The 18,857-nt window shown below is 56.3% G+C and overlaps 1 protein-coding gene across 2 annotated transcripts in view; it reads left to right on the forward strand.

Annotated features, from left to right (window-relative positions):
• The first annotated feature begins 1,287 nt into the window (after positions 1–1,287).
• STK11 (serine/threonine kinase 11) overlaps positions 1,288–18,857 on the forward strand; it is a 38,112-nt gene continuing 20,542 nt past the window's right edge. Inside the window, exons 1-6 of one of the 2 annotated variants that reach the window (XM_013200087.3) lie at positions 1,288–2,846; positions 9,795–9,878; positions 13,572–13,661; positions 14,870–15,002; positions 15,481–15,617; positions 16,135–16,262. In XM_013200087.3, the coding sequence (XP_013055541.2) occupies positions 2,557–2,846; positions 9,795–9,878; positions 13,572–13,661; positions 14,870–15,002; positions 15,481–15,617; positions 16,135–16,262 (862 nt within the window). In that variant the 5' untranslated portion in view covers positions 1,288–2,556. The remainder of the gene's footprint in view (positions 2,847–9,794; positions 9,879–13,571; positions 13,662–14,869; positions 15,003–15,480; positions 15,618–16,134; positions 16,263–18,857) is intronic. The other variant, XM_066983929.1, reaches the window with a different exon arrangement.

Here is an 18,857-nt window from a genome sequence, read left to right on the forward strand (position 1 = left end):
ACGCCGTAGCCTCGTTACGCTGCCGGGGGAGCCGTGCCCGTCCGTCAGTCCGTCCTGCGCAGCCGCCGGTCCGTCCGGCCCGCTCGGATCAGCCACCAGGGCGGGAATTATCTTCCAGCGGTGCTCTCTGGGTGCTGCTGTTAAAACACAGCAAGGAGAAAGACAAATAAATGCTCGTGAGATGAGAAAGCGGCCAAAAGGTCGGGGCGGTGCACGAGTGAGCGTCTGCAGTCAAAAACACGGGTGATTTCAGTAAGCTCCCTGGTAAATCTGTCTCCTGCAGGCGATGGAGCAATGTCCCAGGAAAAGCTGTGGGTTGAGCTGCGTGAGGCACCCCAAGGCTGGTGCTTGCCCAGCAGCTGAGCGCGCGGCTGAGGAACGCCGCAGTGTTCGGAGCCAGGCAGCGGAGATCACTGCGGGCTTCGGGACCATCATGAGCGTGACCTCAGCAAACTGTGCCTGGCTCCATCCAAATCCTTCTCCCCCCGTGCCTCCGATCATCATCATCATCATCATCATCATCATCATCAGCAGCAGCAGCAGCAGCAGCAGCAGACCCCAGCGCGCGCTGACAGCGCCACGCAGCACAGAGCACGCAGGCGCTGCCCCCAGCCCAGCCCGGCTGCCTTTCAGAGGCCGCCGGAGCGTTCCCTGGACCCCGTCTGGGGGGGTTACAGCTAAAGGCGGCGTTCGGCTTTATTTGTTATTTATTTGTTATTGTCCCGGGGCGTGGAAACGTGTCGGGACCGACCGACGCGTGCCGGACGCCTCAGGAGGCACCGGCAGGGGAAGGAGACGCGGGCAAAGCGGGGTGTAACGGGGACACAGGAGGCTCGCGGGGCTCTGCGGGCCTCGAGCACCGGGCCCGGAGCACCGGGAGGGCCGGGAGGGGCCGGGAGGGGCCGGGCGGGGCGGGGCAGGGCCGGGCCCCGCTCCCCGGCCTAGGCCCAGGCCCGGCGCCGCTCCCTTCCGCGCCCGTCTCCATGGCAACCGCTTCCCCTTCGCCCTTCGCCCTTCGCCCCGCCGGCGGCTGACGGACAGCCCGCCCGGCCAATCAGAGCGCCCCGCCGCCCGGCCGAGCGGGAGGGCGGGCTGCAAACTCCGCGAGCCAACCGGAAGCGAAAGCCGCTCTCCCGGCTCCTCCCCCTCGCCGCCCGGCCGCGGCCAACCAGCGGGCGAGCGTGCGGGGGCGGGGCCGGCGCGGCGGCCAATGGGAGCGCACGTCGGTCGCTAGGGAGGCGCGAGGCCCGGCCGGGGAGGGAGGGGGGACAGCGGCGGGAGCGCGGCGGGGCCGGGCGGGGGCGGGAGGTAAACAAAATGGCGGCGGCGGGCGCGCGGCGGCGGCGGCGCTGAGGGGGCGGCGGGAGCGGGCCCGGAGCAGGCCGCGGGGGCAGAGCGGAGGCGGCGGCGGCCGGCGGGGATCCCCCTGAGGCCGGGCGGGAGCGGGGAGCGCGGCGGGGCCGGGCCCGGTTCCCGAGGCCCGGCAGCGGGGAGGGGGGGACGAGGCCGGCGGCCCCCAGCCCCCCCCCTCCCCCGACCCGGGGCTGAGGGGGCGGCCGGGGGGGGGCGCGGCCCGGGCCCTTCCCGAGAGGGCCCCGCCGCTCCCGTACCGGAGGGGGGGGGGGGAGCACCGGGCCCGCCCCTCCCCGCCGCTCTCCTAGCGGCCCCGTGCCCCCTGCCCCGCGGGAAGGAGCCCGGGCGGGGGCGGCGGCCCTGCCCTGCCGCGATCTCCCCGTTGCCGGGCGGGGAATGGGGCGCGTGGGGCCGCGGGCGGGGGCAGCCGCGTCCCGCTGACGGCGGCCGTCTCGCGGTGCTCGGGGAGGCTCCGGCCGGTTCTGCGTCGCGTGAGCCCAGCCGGAGCCCGGGGGGGGGTCGCATCATGTGCCAGGCGGAATCCCGGTGCTTGAAGGATGCCCCTGGGAGGTCTCGGTAGGCACCGAAGGCCTCAAACTTTGGTAGGCGTGAGAAGCGAGGGCGTTAGGATTGTTCCCGAAATCTCCTTCGAGGAAACGTGGTTCCAGCTTCCCAACGGCTGAACCCCCCCAGCGCCCGTGCTCGTGCGTGGAAGGTGAGGCCGGCGGGGCAGAGACGCCCCCCCTGCCCTCCGCCTTGCAGCCGGTGACTGTGCTCTGCTGGTGATGGAAAGCCACGAAAGGGACTTGGCACTTGTCTGGTTTCATGCGGTGGCCTGAAGTCCCGGAGGATGACCTAGCACTTCGCTCGACAAACTGGGCCAAGCTAAAGGCCAGGTTGACTTGAAAGAACCCTAGTGGTGGGGCCAGGTCGGGAGCAAAGCGCGTCCCAACCTGCGTGCGTCTGGCCCGAGATAAATTCTTTTTAAGAGACTTTGCGTTACTGGAGCAGGCCTGGATCTTTTAGCATCCGCCTGAGCTGGAAGCAGCTCGTAGTTCTTTTTGTTTTGTTTTTTATTCATGTTTGTACAATCTTCTGGATCCTTTTTTTTTCAAGAAGGAGTAAAAGGGAGTGTTGGAAACTCACAAACAGGATTAAAACCCTGAGCGCTTAAGGAAGGCAGGTGAAGGAACTTAATCCAGGATGGATATGCAGGAGCCGCAGCAGCTGGGTATGTTTGCCGAGAGCGAGCTGATGTCTGTGGGGATGGACACCTTCATCCATCGCATCGACTCCACGGAGGTCATCTATCAGCCGCGGCGGAAGAGGGCCAAGCTCATCGGCAAGTACCTGATGGGAGACTTGCTTGGAGAAGGCTCTTACGGCAAAGTCAAGGAGATGCTGGACTCCGAAACCCTCTGCAGGAGAGCTGTGAAAATCCTGAAGAAGAAGAAGCTGCGCAGGATCCCCAACGGGGAGGCAAATGTGAAAAAGTGAGTAAACGTTCCTGGGGGCTGGGGGGTTGACCTTGGCCGTTATTTTCCAGCTGAAGTCCTCTCGTTTTAAGGAACCCCATAGCTCTGTGTTGTGGGAACGCTCCCGAAGTCGTGGGGGCTCAGGAACTGCGGGGCTGAGGGCGCTCCTAAACTGTCCCGCGCTGAGAGCGGGGACAGGGAGCTCGGCCTCAAGGGCAAGGGGGCAGCCCCGCTGTGAACTGGCAGCACGTAACGCCTCTTTTTTTGTGGTGGTGTTGCTGAGAGAGGATTCCTCTTCAGGATTTCATGTCAGAGTGGTGAGCGGTGCTGCTTTTAGCTGGGCGAGGTGAGGGGTGGTGGAGCTGGGGGTGCGCAGACACAGCCCGCACCAGCACCAAGCGGTGTTTGGGTCCTGGGGGTGGCCGTTGGCGCCGCCACCGCTGTGACAAGTGCCCGGGACGTGTTCCCATGTGCTCCCCACCCGGTGGGCACAGGAAGCCGTGGATTTTCTTCCTGGTTCCACTCCTGACTAATGGGTTTAGGAAGCAACTCGAGGCTCTTCTCAGTTGAGTTCTGCAGCTGTAAAATGGGGACAAGGGTTGCCAACCTCTCCTCAGTGACTCAAGATCTGTGCTTGGAAGGCTGTCCGAGTGCCAGTTACGTCCCGATTAGTCAGGGCACAAGTAACTAATTAAAACAGGCCGGGGAGAAGCCTGGCGTTGGCTCCTCTGCAGGGCTCGTTACACAAAACTTTCCCTTTCGGCTCCCTGCCCTGCGCACCGGGGCCTCGCAGCCGGCTGCGTTTCCCACAGCGAGCTGTTCGCTGCGGCCGCGCGAGATAGCTGTTTATCTGCCGCGAAGGGGAGCCTTCTGCAGCCAAAACAAGCTGCTCGCAGGGCTTATCTCGTGGCGGGAGGGAGGTCTCGGGGTGTTCGGAAGACTCCGGTGTTACGGCCTCAGCTGCGGCGTGCTGAGCCCGGAGCCCTGACCTAGCGGCGTCTTGTTTCTGTTTCTCGGGTTGGGTTGAGTTTCCGAGCCCAGCTGCGAGATATTTCACATCCTGTACCGGGCCCGGGGGCGGCCGGCTCTCGGAGCTCGCCTCTAACCTTCGGTGACAGGCGTGGTGACAGGGCGGTCACAAGCCCCAGTGCCGGGACCTCCCTCGGCTGGCTCGGGTTCAGGATAAGAGTAAACTGCGGGTTAATGTGTAACGAAACGGCTCTCGTTCCTCTGGTAGAGGCACGGCGCCCCGTCCCTGCCCCCCTCCTCTGGTGTCGGCTTGGCGGCAGAAGGGGAGGTTGGTGCCTCCCGACGGCGGCTCTGAACGCCTCTCCCTCCTGGTGGAAGGGGGCTTGCCAAGCCAGAGGAGAGCTTCCTGTTATCAGAGCCGTGGTAATGGTCCCGAGTCCCGAGGTGCACCCTGCGGAGGCTTTATTCATGCCCACAGCCTGGGAACGTCTCGTTTGCCTTCGTTAAGGCTGCTTAGTGAAGCGGACGAGCTGGGCGCTGCTTTGCTGGGGATGTTTTTCTGGCTCAGCCGCCCTTGCTTCAAAACACGGCGGCAGATCTTAAGCGTTTGCCCCCGAACGAGGGCTTACTTCAGCTCGACTTCCTATTTTTGTCACCCTGTCCTCTTCTCGTTGTCCGCCTACCCGTTTGCTTTTCTTTGTGTTCAGCCGTGAACTTTTTTAGGACAAAACGTCGCATTTTGGTCACAGCCAGGACCACGCAGCTCTGACCTAACCCAAACCCCCTGGTGCGGCTGCACAGGGAGGTGGGAGCCGTGTCCCCTCCCCGAATACGCCCGCCGTGGTGAGGTTCGTCATCAAGCCGCAGGGTCTGGCCGTGGACGGGGAGCAAACCAGCGCCCATAAAACCCGCGTGCCCACAGGGAGGCTGTCGCGGCAGCGGCGCCGGGAAGCTGTGCGTTAGCGCTGCTTAACGTCGCGCTGCTTGGCCGCGCCGCGTGGAAACTTCACTCCTTGCAGCTGCCTGCGAGCAGCCTCGGCGAGCGCTCCCACCCACAAACTGCTCCCACGGAGCGCGGGGAGGCAGCGAAGGGGTCGTGCCGTCAGCTTCTGCTTCTTGTTGCAAGTTCCTGATGAGTAACTGGTTCCTGCGTTGGTGCCACGCGCCTCTGGTCCTCCCCGCGCCCTTATCTGCGCGCGGATGTGCCGCTCGCTGTGCGTGCGACGTGGTTGTGGCTGGCTGATCTCCGTAACCACCCCGACTTTAGCTGCTGCCCCTGGAGATCAAAAATCTCTTCCTCTGCCCCCAGCACCAGGCTCCTGCTCTCGCCGTGCCCGTCGGTGTGCGTGAGCAGCCTCATCCACGGCAGGACGCAGGCAGCTGCACCTGGTGCGAATTAAATGGTTGGGAGAGACCCTTTGAGTCCCTAACGAATTGTTTTCCCTGCCATAGGACCCCTGTGTAAGTTGTTACTCTGCTCTCGGGGGCCAACGTCTTCCTGCAGAGCTATGCACGCGTTCGTGCCCCGGCAGAGGGGCTGGGCGCCTCGGGGGGGTTCTCGGCTCAGTGCCTGTCTCCTGGGAGCCGCTGCCTGGTGTTTGTCCCTAAATACCTGGCTGTGCGGCTCCGCTAGCTGCGGAGACGGAGCTGGTTCCTACCCCGCTCTGATCTCCAGCCCTGGTTTCTTGCCTGCGCAGCTTCCTGCCCTCCCTGCGCGCTGCGTCTGGCCGGCCGAGACGTGAGGGAGTTGCGGCGGGCTCGTGCCCCGCAGCTCTCGCCGGGTGCCTTGTGCCGCTGCTGCGAAGGGGCAGCCCCTGCAGACAGCAGGCCGGAGAGGTTCCCTGGAAAACGCCGCCCAGACGTCGGCCCTCGGGTAGCGACACGAGCGGGTAACACGCGGGATGGCGAGAAGGGAGCGGGGCAGCGACCAGCCCCGAGCGCTGTGCGGGGCTGGGCGGCAGCTCTGGCTGCGGAGCGCTTCTCGCGTCGCTCCTGCGGGTGCTCGAGCCCTCGTCCTGCCCGGGCATGCTGCTGTGGCGGCTCTGGGACCCGGGGGTCGGCCGGAATACGTTTGGGATTTCTGGTGCAGATGCTGAGGGTTTAAACCTGAGACACGTTTCCCTAAATCACCGCGGGGAACCTGCACGTGTCCGCGGTCCTGCGGAGAGCTTGGGGCAGCCAGGCGGTACCGCGCTAGCTGCTGCCTCCGGTGAGCCCAGAAAAGGGGTTTGGTCGGACTGCAAAAGGACGAAGGAAAACTTGGAAGGCTTCGTCTGTAGCAGCACAAGTTTAATAAAGCCGTGTGCTAATAGCCTCCCATTTTAATTAAGTGTTTGGGACTTTCTGTGTGTGTCCCAGGTGGCTTGTTCTGTACTTACCACGCTCAGCGATTACTCACATTTGAATATATGCTCGTTAGGACTCCTCTGAGGCCTCAGCTGCGCAGCAGGCCTGTAATCTGACGGTTTGCCCCTCGGCTCTGCGCGTCAGGGGCCGCGCAGCCCCGAACCTGGGCAGTGCTGCCCCAGGGAGGACCCGGTGAAGGGAGGACCTGGTGCGCGCGGGGCTGGGTGCTGCAGATGGGGACGGTCCCGAGGTGACCGACGCGTCTCCTGCCCGCCGCAGCCTGGGGCCGCGTGCCGTGGGGTGAGCGGGGTGCTCAGCTGCGCGGGGCACCTGCTGGGTTCAAGGTGGAGGTTTAGAAGATGTAAACGGGCGTGGGGTCTGGGCTGTCGGGCACCCCTGGGGGCGTGGGTGGGGAGGAGGAGGTGTCACCGCGCTCTGCTTTTGTTAATCTTTCCAGGATTCAGAATCCAGGAAAGATTTGTTAATCTGCTTTGTGGGGTTTCGGGGACGCTAATTTGTAATTAATGCTCACTTTGGCCGTGCGGGATTACAAAATCAATCTAAATAACTGCATCGTGCAGCAGTTGGGTTGCGTAAAGACCAAGTGGGTGACTCTCCAGTCCCTTGTAGCAATTAGCAGGAGCGGTGCCGGCGGATTTAGGGCACGTGCTAGGGCTGGCGTGCGGCGCAGCACCGATCCTGCGCGGTGCCGCCGGCTCCTGGGCCCCGCGTGTGGGGCTGGAGGGGGGCGCAGTTGCCTGAGGCAGAGTGAAGGAGCGTTTGGGGTGGGTGAGCGCTTCCCCGGCTGGGATTTGTGCTGCAGGCCCTCATCTCTGGCTTGGTTTGGCCTGGGGGTAATGCGGGAAAGATCCCACACCACCTGCAGCCAAACCCGAAGAGCTTGGGCCTGCGGAGGACCCTTGGGAGCCCGAGGAAGGGGCTGGGATGCGTCTTCGGGCTGCGCTGCCCCTTTGGTTGAGCAGGAATGGGCTCGGTGAAACGGGCTCACGGAGGAGCGGGTGCTCAGCCCAGGGGTACCCGTGGGCGCTGAGCGAGGCTGTGTGGGGGCCGTCCCGAACGCTTCTTCCTGGGGAAAGGCAACGCGGTTCTGAGGTGCTGGGCGTTGTGTCGCCGTCGGGGTGAGGATCCTTCCCAAGACTCTGCCCTCACTGGAGGGGTCCAGGAAAGCACGTCCCCTTTCCTCGGCGCCCCCAGACTCGTGTGGCACGTGGGACAGGCAGGTGGCTTTGTTAGGGACAAAAAAAGAGCCGCTGGTCGCCAGAGCGGGGAGCTGAGCCTCGACGTGTCCGGGTGAGCCTGGGTCTGACAGCTCCCCGCTGAGGGACCTGGCAGCTCTCCCTTCCCCTCTGCTGGGGAGAGCGCCGATCCCAAAAAAAGCTCAGCTGCAGACTTCAGAAACCTGCGCGTTAGAAGCCGCAAGGAAAGGAGGTGAAGCTGCAGCAGGCCCCAAAGGTCCCAAAGTCTGAGCAGGTTCGCTGGGCGGCCGTGCCTGGGCTGAGGGCAGCGAGCCGTGGGCACGCACGGCGTGTGCCCATCCCCTGCTGCCGACTGAAACGCTGCTGCGCGGGACGAGGGGGGGCCGGGGCGTCTTGGTGTTAACTGGGGAGGGAGGGAGGAGGTCCAGGCGCCTCCTGACAAGGTAAGGCCTGCGCTCCCTGAGGTGGCGAAGGCTGGAAACGAAGCGGAGCTGGAGGTGGCCGGCGTGGCTGCCTCCATTCCTCGGGCGTTTGAGAATGCGAGAGGAGCTAAAAATAGGAGCCCTCTTCCCGCTGGGGAGCGGCTGCTTGGCCTCTGCCCCGGAGGTGGGTGCGCTCCGCTGGCATTTGGGATGGGTGGCTCCCCGCGGGGCTCCTGGCGTCCTTCTGGAACCAGGCACCGCGGAGATGGGAAGGGTTATTCCTCTCTTAAAGGTGGAACGAATCGGTGCTTGCGCTTCCAAGCGGCGTTGCGGGGAATGAGCTGGTGGGATCGGTGTTTTTAAGCTTCCCGGTGTTGGGAGCTTTCTCGTTCTTCGCAGCAGAGGAATCTGACTGAAGGGTGCGTGCTCGCTCCGTCTCTCGCTGGCCTGAGGCCTCGGCCGTCCCCCTCGTTATGCACAAACTTCTCAGACCCACGCTGATGCTGGCTGCAGTTCCTATGCTAATTTAATCCACTTCAGCCTTTTGGTCATTACTATAATTAGAGCAGTTGCATCACTTTGCAAATCCGTCTGCCATTTAAACTAAACACCCACTGGAGCTCTGCCTTGCCGCCCCAGGTTTCTGTGCAGCCACCCTAATTTTTAAAGCCCCATGCGATAAAGGGAGAGTGCCTGGGCTGACCCTTGGCAGTGGGACAATACCACTGCTCAGGAGTTCCTACAAGATCTCTTTAAAAAACAAACCCGCTTGTGGTCCTGCACTCTACGAGCCCTTTGAAGGAGCAGCTGCTGGTTCGTTAACCAGACGGGAGGCATCACCAAGCCGTGGTGCTGGCCACGGCTCGTTACAGCCGGGCTCGTGGCGCAGCTCTCCCAGCCTGGAGCGCCGTGGGCTCGGGCAGAGGCTCTCCCTTCTGAAGCTGTGCTCCGAGTTCCGTGTAGTGCTGCTTCCAGGAGCCCCAGCTGCCGGGCCCTGGCCAGGCTTTTCCAAGCCGCTCCCCAAGTGGCAGGAGGGGAGCGAGAAAGAGGAGCCTGCGAGCAGCTCAGGGACCCAGCGGCAGCGAAGCGTCTGCACCTCCCAGCCCCGCAGAACGGAACCACCCCGACCTGACCGGCCTGATCCTCCTGTTCCTCCTCTTCGCAGCCGCCATCCGGCAGGATTTTGCAGGCTGTTTAATGTAAAAGATACTAAAATGTGGTGGTTTGGGACCGAGTGCAAGATCTCGAGAGACAAAGATCGAGATGGCTGATAGGAGATCCACCCAAGGGCCCGTTCCGTAGCGAAGGGAGGGTGTCTTCTCGCTCAGTCTCGCAGTACGCCCTGTGCACAAACAGGATTCGATTCAGATCTCTGAGCAGTTTGCTCGAGGTAGGACTAAAGCTTGGAAGAAGACGCTGTCCCTGTCTTCGATCCCAGGTTCACGGCGCGGTGTTGCTGAGCGCAGCGGCTCCCGCCAGCACCCCTCGCTCCTCCGCTCGGTGCAGTCGCTGCCACGGGTGGGATAAACCCAGGCGGGCCTGCGTGCACTTCTTAATGTGATTGCTGTTTTTCAAACAAAAACGCAGATCACCCGTGTGATCGTCGCCTCCTAGCTGTGCGCCCTGCAGGACGCGGTCCTGAGCTTGGTGCTGTGAGCCCAGCCCCAGCACCAGCACCGAGGAGGCTGCTCCTTGCGGACGCTTCGCCTGCTGCTCGCCATGGACCAGGATTCCTGTCTGGGGAAAACCGAGGGGCTGTGTAGTGTTAACTGGAAGGGTTCTTGGTTTATTCCTGGGCAGTGGCCAGGGAGTATCTTCGTGGGCTAACCCTGGGCTAATGAATCCAAGAACACGAGACCTTCTGTCGGACAGCGTGTGTAGGTGACCTGAGGTGAAGCAGCTGGGACTGATACAGTTTGAAGTGTAAAAATCCATTAGAAAACGTTAGTTGCGTTCCGTAGTAAGGAAATAGGCTTCTAAATTTAATGTTTTTCCCCTTTCTTTTCCTGCAGGGAAATTCAGCTTCTGCGACGGTTACGGCACAAAAACGTTATCCAGTTGGTAGATGTATTATACAACGAAGAGAAGCAGAAAATATATCCTTTTCAACACAGGGGCTGAAGGTTTGAATTCTTGTCGTTTTCTGCTGCAGTGCTGAATCATTTTAGTTCTGCTTTTAAGGCCCCGCTGAATGTTTCTTAAGCTTAAAATTACTTCCCCTAGTATTAAACGTATCGCATGTCTGGAATACTTTCCACTGAAGTGTGCTTTCTTAAGTTTCCCAGCTTCTCAGTTAGGAAATAAAAATATTGCCCCCAGGTTACGTATGTGGGGCTGGAGCAGGGGGGAACCACCACTGAAACCCTGTGCTTCGTTGTGTGACCTTCAGCAGCTCGGAGAAGAAAATAAAGCTGCGGATCTGTCCCGTTGAGCCTCCTGTCCTGGCTGGTGGTATATGGCAGGGCTTGCTTTCCCTAAAGATAGCTCTGTTTTGATTTACGCCATGCGAAATCAATTCCTGTAATGTTTTTTCCTTTAAGTTCTTGGCAATGGTTTAGGTATTCTTATTCTTTCCCTCAAAAGAAAGAGGGGGGCAAGGAAATCACTTGTTCTCTGCAACACGGATGCCTGCAGCTCGCTCCCTTCGTGTGGAGGGGCTGCGCGCTCCAGCAGCGTGCCTCCTCCACGGGCACTTGGAGCGCTCTGGTGCCGGTCGTCCTCACCAAGGTGAGACAAACTCCAGAGCCCCCCGTGTTTTATTCTTTGTGCGAAGGTCTCTCGTGGCACTGCTGGGAAAGCTTGTGAGGGCTTTAGCACACTGCTTCTGAGACACAACTGCAGCTCTGGAAACTAAGCTGGGGCTTGAGATCCCGGTGCATCGCGCGGACTGCAGCGTGTTGCTGCAGCGCGTGGTCCCACGGGTGCGCTGAGCCCCCCCCTGCTGTGCGCCGTGCCTCGGCGTGCAGGCGGGCAGCTGGGCGCTTCTGGGGAGCGCGCTTTGACGTGGGCCAGCCCGTAAGCTCACCGAGCTGATCTGGTGTAGTGCCTCATAAATAGCTGCTTTTATTTTTGGCAGTGTTTTCTAAATACTGCCTTCCAATTACGGTACTTCAGAAAACGGGTAACTTAATTGTGCGCTTTAATTAGATCAAATGCTCTGCCACCAAATCATTGATATGAAAAGCATGACAACTTTCACTTGTGTTTTGTAGCCTTAACAGACTGAAGGGACTGTAATTCAATTACTGTCTCTAGAAAGATACCATTTAATTAATAGGAAGCTGGGATGCTGAAGGAGAAGCGTACTGAAAAAGAGCCCGAGAGAGACCTCGTGTGTTGGTAACAGGTGATGACAACCCAAAGTGGTCATTCAGAAATGGGTTTTGGCCTCTCTGAGCCAATGGGGATGTTTCTTCCTTTACTAACAGAGGTGTTTGAAAAGGAACTATTTGGTTTTTCATAGTTTTTTAGGCTGACTTCTCCGGTTTTTATCTGCTTCTGCACTCTTTCTTCCCTGTACCTCTTTATTCTGGCAGTAACTGGAGAAATTGGGGTTGGGAGAGGGAATTTGTCCATGATTGTGCTTTAACCTTTCTCCAGCTTCTTGTTGGCACTGCCGGTGCCTGTGCAGCATGTTTTCGGATGCGGCAGTACAAGCACTTGTGCAGCTGCGTGGCAAATGGGTTTGGGAGCAGATCCAGCTGAACAGTAACTTTCTCTTTCATTAGGCTGTTCTCTGCAGGTCAGTTCCCTTTCTCCTTTTGCTATGTAGTCGTGCAAACGCTTGGATTGGTGCCTTGCAGGAAGCTGTGCAAGGCAACATCCCTCCCCTGTACCTCACTCGACTTTTAATTGTCGCTTCCTTCCCTGTTACTCGTTAAAAACAAACCTTAATTTCCAGGATGAACATTGCAGGCCCAGTTTCAAATGCCACAAACGGGAGGGTTCTGTTTTCACCTGAGTTTTCTGTTGCTGCTAAGTGTGGCTGAAGCCCGCAGTCCTGTACTTAGGCAGATGGCATTTTAACAAGTCGAGTCAAAGCCTTCAGTGATTTTTTTGCTAATAGGAAAGCTGTGATGACTGGATTAAAAATATCAACTACCTTTAGTATTTAATGGGCTGCTCTGCTGACCTGCTGTGGCTGGGAATGCGGAGCTGGTGATGAATGGAGAACTAATCCAGGCAGAAAATAAACCCAGTTCAATAAGCAGCATCCCAGCTGGCACCCTCCCTCGACAGCTTCTGTTACCAGTGCGTGCAGTTGTGCGTGGGAGCAGAACCCTATTGATTAGCAGAAATGAGAGCTTCACTCGTCTCGGGGCACCGGTAATAGATCTGCTCCAGCCTGGAAGTTCGTACTGTAATCTGGCTGACCAGCCAGAGCTGGATCGGTTACAAAAGAAGGGGTGAAAGACAGCCTGGCAGTTAATGAGACCAAAATCAGGTTGTTCTTTGTAGATGAGAATGAGCTGGCTTTGGCTTCCCGACAGCTAGCCTGCAAAATCTACCATTAGCGTTGTTTTCTTGAATTTGGGAGCGCTGCTCTCCCACGTCACTGTGATACGAGTAGCCCGTAGCTTTCTTCCATGGTAAGAGATGATAGGAATGAAGCCCGGGCTCTTCCTGCTGTTCTTGTGTCTGCTGATTTACAGGTGGCATTGTGCCCATTGCAAAGTCTTACAGTACTTTAGCATCCCTCTGAAGAGCAGCTCGTATGGGGGATGTAGCGCTATATCAGTGAGTTTGTGCGGTGTTTTGAGCTCTGGGATGGAATCCTCTATAAAAGGGCACCAGCCTTTAGCCCAATCCCACTTAAAATGCAGGCCAACTCCTCAGCCTCTCTTGCCTCAAGAGTTAAGGCAGTATCTTGGGAGATAAGCAACTTATTTTAGGCTTAGATTAAGAAGGCATCTGCCAGGAAGAATTAGTGACCAAAGAAGTGCTTTGTGTTGCTGCAGAACGGGGCTGCCCGACAGCCCTGTTTCGCTCTGCGCTTTATCTCGAAGGTGCACTCCCTTGACAAAGCCACCAGATGTCTCAGGGTCTGTTCCTGAGCCCCTCTGAGTGCAGTCTGCCTTTAAAAGCCCTGGGAGAGGAAGAAAGCAGAGGCAATTCCTGCTCTAGGCAGTTGTGTCGTTGCCATTGTTTGGCCCCAGCATTAAAACTTAAGGGAGATGAAAAATGGAATACGCTGGAAGGGAATAAACACTGAGAAGTGCCACCAGCTCTTGGCACTGTATTGTAATTTTTTTGTCCATAAGCTTTCCAAAAAAGCTTCCCAGCTGTCTAGGGATCCTTCTACTGGTGGAACACGGCTGTGGGGATGGGGGTGAGCAGTAGCTGCTCGGTAGTGCCCACAGGAAAGGAAGAACAACCTCTGGGGGAGGGCACGGGAGCTCACTTCTGCCAGGTGCGGAGCAGCCAGGGGCTGGGGAGAATGTGCTGCAGCCTGCAGCTCTTCTGCTGGGGGGGGGTTAACTTTTTTTTCAGCCACTGCAGAAAATTGCCTGACTTCTGTCATGCTTGTAAGGTTTCCAATGTAATTTCTGTTCATGTCCCGTTTCACGTCTGATTGCCGAGCTGTTGCTGGTCCTTCAGAAGAGTTTTGGGGGCTCCTTGCATCCTGTTAGCCAGCTGGAGGAAGGTGGGGCACAGCTCAGGCTCCGCTTCTCAGGTGTGTGTGCACCAGGTAACAGAGCTGCCTGCACGGCAGCTCCCCGGCTGCAGTCCTCGTGCGGCCTTTGCCTGGGAAGTATTTAACCTTGAAGCTTCCTTAACTCTGCCTTCACGTATATGGTGATGGAGTACTGTGTGTGTGGGATGCAGGAGATGCTGGACAGTGTCCCAGAAAAGAGGTTTCCAGTTTTTCAGGCTCATGGGTAAGTGCAGTTTTGTTCCTTGGACTGCATCAGCCTCTCCTTGCTGCTATCTCTTGAACTCAAGAGCGTGTTCTACTCTCAATTAGACTGCTGGCTGCACTTTAAAGTAAAACTAACTTTGTTTAATAACCACATCTTTTACATCCATGGGGATAAAAAAAAAAAAAAAGACTAATGAAATGCTGTCAGGGAGAACCCTTTGGTTCTGGGAAGAAAAAGCCTCTTGCTATTGAATCTTCTGTTGCTTTTGTTTTGCTGCAAGAGATGCATGGCAGCCTTTCCTGGCCTTTGCTATAGCTGTCGTTCAGCTAAGATGCATGTGGTGGAGGATTCTGTGAGGATTTGCCCTATCTAAATGAGGCAAGCCAGACAGTTCAGTGTCAGGAAAAAAGGTTAAAGGTCTTTGGATTAAGAATGGGCAATATCCAGCATGATCTGTTAGCTTGTTTAGGTAGGCTAATCTGAAGCCTGTGTCAGCATGCAAGTAAAGGAACCTTAAAGTTCTGGAAATGGATGTAGGGAGGAGATCTTATATATAAAATCTGTGCAGACCAGCAAATTTGTAGTGACTACATATTTTCACGGTCTTAAATGGTGTCTGAGATCAGAGAGGGTCTAAGTGAGATATAGATGCGTTAAGATGGGTAATATTTCCTGGAGATAAATTATGAGATAAAAAGTGAATGAACAATTGTCAATGCACAATGCTTGTTACATTATAGTAATGCCATGCTCATAGTCTCTGACCATCTGTTACCTTTGCCCAGCCAGTAACAGAAAAATAAACCTTCTGCTGGCTGAAGGAAACCGTTTTTTCCCCATCCTCTAGCAGAGACAGCTATGCCACTGAAAGAGCATCTTTTGCTAGCTTAATTTAGCCTAGGCTAAGTCAGGTGTCAGAATTAACTAGCAGGTTTGTGCTGTCGTGGTGCCCGCACTTAGAAAATACACAACTTGTGAGGAGTGCTTCGACAGAGTCTGAGCTGGTTAACGCGCTGGTGCGGAGCTCTAGCAGGTAACTTCTGGCTGCTTGTAAAAGTGTTTTTTTAACACACAACAGTTCGATCTCAAGTTCCTCAGCATCAAGTGTTCGTGTATTTCCTACCTTTATCAAATAACATTAGTCTTTGCTTTAAGTATTAATGGTAGCTCACAGTCTTAGTCTCTGGAAGTGCTTGACTTTTTTTTTCCTTTAACAATTTCTGCAGGTACTTTTGTCAGCTTATAGACGGCTTAGAATACTTGCACAGCCAAGGGATTGTCCACAAGGATATAAAACCGGGGAACCTCCTGCTAACAACCAACGGGACGCTGAAAATATCTGATTTAGGCGTAGCAGAGGTATGTGAGAACTGCAGTGAAGTCAAGAGTGTGGGAAGAATAATATTCTAGATTCAGGTCACCTTTGTGGTAACAATTGATTTATTGTGCGCTTAGGCTTCTGTTCTGTTAAACTTGCAGAGTGCTCTAGAGTGACTCTGCTGAATATTTATTGTAACTCACACAACGTTGTTGTTGCGCTGTGGATAACAGCACAAAACTTCCATCCAGGAGGCTCACAGGCAAAGACATCAATCTTAGACAAACAGCAGCAGTATGGTGACAAGCCGCATGCCCTCGTACTTAACTGTATACAAAAAGTGCCTCGGCTACGTAGGGCTAGCACAGGAAGCATCGCCAGTGGCATGCGATTGTTATAGCAGCATGTTCTCGTGATGTGCAAGTAGATGTTCAGTAGCAGAGCGTTCCCTGTTTGTGTTTACCAGTTACGATTAGTGTGCCTTGGAAGTTTGAAACTAATCGGTCTCTTCTGCTGCAGGCATTGCATCCGTTTGCAGAGGATGACACGTGCAGAACGAGCCAAGGGTCGCCAGCATTCCAGCCACCAGAAATCGCCAATGGCCTTGATACCTTTTCAGGCTTTAAAGTAGACATCTGGTCCGCAGGGGTCACGCTGTAAGTGCCTATGCAGCATCCTGGAGTTGCAATAAATTGCAAGTCCCCAAATAGCGCGGTCTTGTGCAACCTGCTGTCGTCACTGCTCTTCTGCATGGTGTTGGGGGAGTGGGTGTGTGCGGTGTGGCCCTTCCTTTGGGGAACATACACCCATCCAAAGTGCTCGCAATTCTGAATAAAGCAATCTCCACTCTCTGAGTAAGTCTCTGCCAGCCACTTCTCAGCATCTGAGATACGCAGCTACTATAAGAATAGAAACCACAAAGCGCTGGTATCTCCAGTATTTATTTTTAAAAGTTTCTTCCGTCCCAGCCTGTCAGGGAGATGTCTTAGTGGTTTTGACTCATGTGAATGAAGAGGCTGCGACAAAGGAAGGCAAAGTTAGAAGAAGCATTCCAAATACTGCCAAATATTCATCTTGTAGTTTACTCCTGTCTGCTCTTGATTTACCTAGTCACATAAGAATTAAGCACCTGTTCTGTGTGCTGCTTCTCACACAGCTTCTCCTTCTTTACAGATACAACATTACAACGGGTCTATACCCCTTCGAAGGGGATAATATATATAAGTTATTTGAAAACATCGGGAAAGGCGACTTCACAATTCCAGAGGATTGTGGTCCTCCACTCTCAGACTTATTGAGAGGTGAGTCTCTCAGCCGACTCTAAAAAGAGTGGGTAAAATCTAGAGGTGGAACAAGTGCTCAGCTTGTGTAGACCAGGGGAGAGCTTCATTCCAAGTATCCTGTGACAACATGGGATCCTATTAGAAAGGAGGTAGGATTATTTATCTTAGGATAAGACTCTGGAAGGTCTCGAACACTGGCATTTTCCTGAGATATGCTAAACTCTCGATGGGTTGCAGTTGTTGCAGACACTACTCTGTAAAGAGTTGGTTCTTGCATTATTTTTCTCCTGCTCTCAGCAGCTTTTAAACCTGAAGGCAAAGCCCACAAGGTTAAATTTAACATGGCAAGTGAGAACACTCGATTAAATTCCTTGCCCAAGCTTTCTGCAATGAGAATTACTGAGTACTCAGGTTCTGCTGTCCTTCCTCATCAGCCTCTACCCCCAGTGTGTTTTAGTCCCAGTTGTCTCATCCCTTTCCCTAAATTTACAGCAGCGGGGGTGGTGGAGCAAAGTGGCTGGTGCCCCTTTTCATACCAGACCTGTGTCAGAAATGGGAACAGCACCTTTTGGGTGGAAGAAAGGGGTGTTTTTGTGTGCTTTTGTTCTAGTCACTTGTTGAAATAGTTTGAGGTTCAGCGTTGAACAGTCTCTCAGCTTCTTTTAAAAGCTGAATGCTTAAAGCAGCAGTTGTGCTGTGTTTAGCAGCCAGCTTGGTGCCTGGCTGGCAGCAGCTGGGTGCACTTCTAGCACACGGGAGATCCCGATCAGAGCTCCTGCTGCCTCTCTGAAGCAGTCGGGTGCAGGGATACTCCCAGTCCCCAGCGCGGGCTTGCTCCCTTTCCTTTGTCCTCAGCTGTTTGAGAAAGACCTGACTTCAAATATGAAATGAGGCCGCCTCGTTTCAGGTTTATTTTTCTGGTTCTTGTGCTAGGCAAGTAGCTAGGGGTAAGCGTGGGCGAAGGGCTATGGGGCACTGTGAGGAAACTGAGTCAGCTCTGCTTCCTCCTGTCCGTCATCAGTGTCATCAGGTCTGCTCGTAACAGGGTTGTTTATTGCTACACGGGGCTGTGTGCTGCGCTGTGTCCTCTGCAGGGCTACGGCGCTCCTGCGCTTTGTGGCTAGCCAAAAGGTTAAGAGTTTCGAAGCGTTTACGGCTGCACTTTACCCTACAAATAGCACCTGCTGCGACCTTGCAGGAGAGGCGGCGCTGCCCTCGGGCACCCAGCCCCTGCATGGGGGGCTGTGAGGGGCTGCAGCCCGGACCCGCTCCCTGCCCGCAGAGCCCTGTCCTGCCGTGCTGGGGACGCGGGTGTCCTCGCTGGGTGCCGGCTGGGTGCCGGGCTGTGGCAGCAGGTGGTGCTGTCTGTCCGTCTGCCTGCTGCCGGCGGGCTGCGGGGGCTCCTCTCCAGCCCCCCACCTCCCAGGGGGTGGCCGACCCCCTGCAAGCCTCCTCGTTTGAGGCTGTCTTAGCTTATCCTGCCCCGTAGCGTTATGAAATACCTCCCTTCCCGGTGTTTCAAGGAGCATTAACCAGCACTAACAGCTTTCAGGAGCCATTACGTAAGGCACAGCTACGAGCTGCAGCTGGTGCCGCGGCCGCTCTGCTCAGCCTAACGTGGCTACTGCTGGCTGCCCGGCGTGCTTCTGGCTGATGGTTCGTGCCCTGTGCCCCGGGGAACGATGTCCTGATCTACCTGTGGTGTTTGGTTTGTGAATGCTGACTCAAAACGTGCCGTGTTTTTCTGATTTTTTTTTTCTGAGCTTGGGAATTGCCCCAGTAGAGTCAATCCAGCGGTCTGTCGAGGCTGGCAGCCGGTCTTCTACGGCATCCTGCAGAGATCGTTGGGGGTTTGCGATCGGCCTCTCTGCTGCACTTAGCTTTGCCCCCTAGGGAGAATGAGCGTGGCGGTTGTTTTTCTTTCCTTGTCCTGAGGATATTGATAGCTTCAAACCTTATGCTTCATTAGCAGAATAACTCCCTCCAGTTCCTTTTCCATCCCCTGGGTGAGACCTGGAGTCAGAATCTCTTTCCCTTCTGCCTCACTTTAAACAAGGAGCTTCACAGCTGATGCCCTTTGTCCAAAACTGATCATCTCTGCCAACTTGAGTTGCTTCCTTCATCCTAGCCACGTCTTCACCCCTTCTGTCTTTGGGCACCGCAGAGATGCAAGCCAGGGGGCACTTGGTAGGCAGAGGAGCGTGCCTGGGGGCAGCTGCCTGTCTGTCCCTCTCCGTCTGTTTCCTCCAGGGTGGTGGGAAATCCAGCGGATTCCTTCTGTCGTTCCCCTCCATCCCACCTCAAAACGCTCTCCCCCTCTTGTTGTACACCTGTTACCCAGAAGGAGCTGGCAAAACCTCCCGATGTTCTCCTCGTTTGGTTTGACACGCTGTCCTCTTCTAGAAGCTAAGAACCCAGAGGACCCGAGGTGACCGGGTTTGCGTGGGATTGCCCAGCGCCCTCCACCCTGCGGGGTGCTGAGCAGCTCCGCAGCCCGGCCGACAGCAAGGCGTGTGCTGAAGCCTTGTGGTGGCGATACTACGTAGCTATGGTGACAAAACCAGGGTGCTTTATTTGGTTCAGGTTTTTCCTCCAGAACATCTGCATTTCCTG

This window comes from Anser cygnoides, chromosome 27 (genome assembly GCF_040182565.1).
Source record: "Anser cygnoides isolate HZ-2024a breed goose chromosome 27, Taihu_goose_T2T_genome, whole genome shotgun sequence".
NCBI lineage: Eukaryota > Metazoa > Chordata > Aves > Anseriformes > Anatidae > Anser > Anser cygnoides.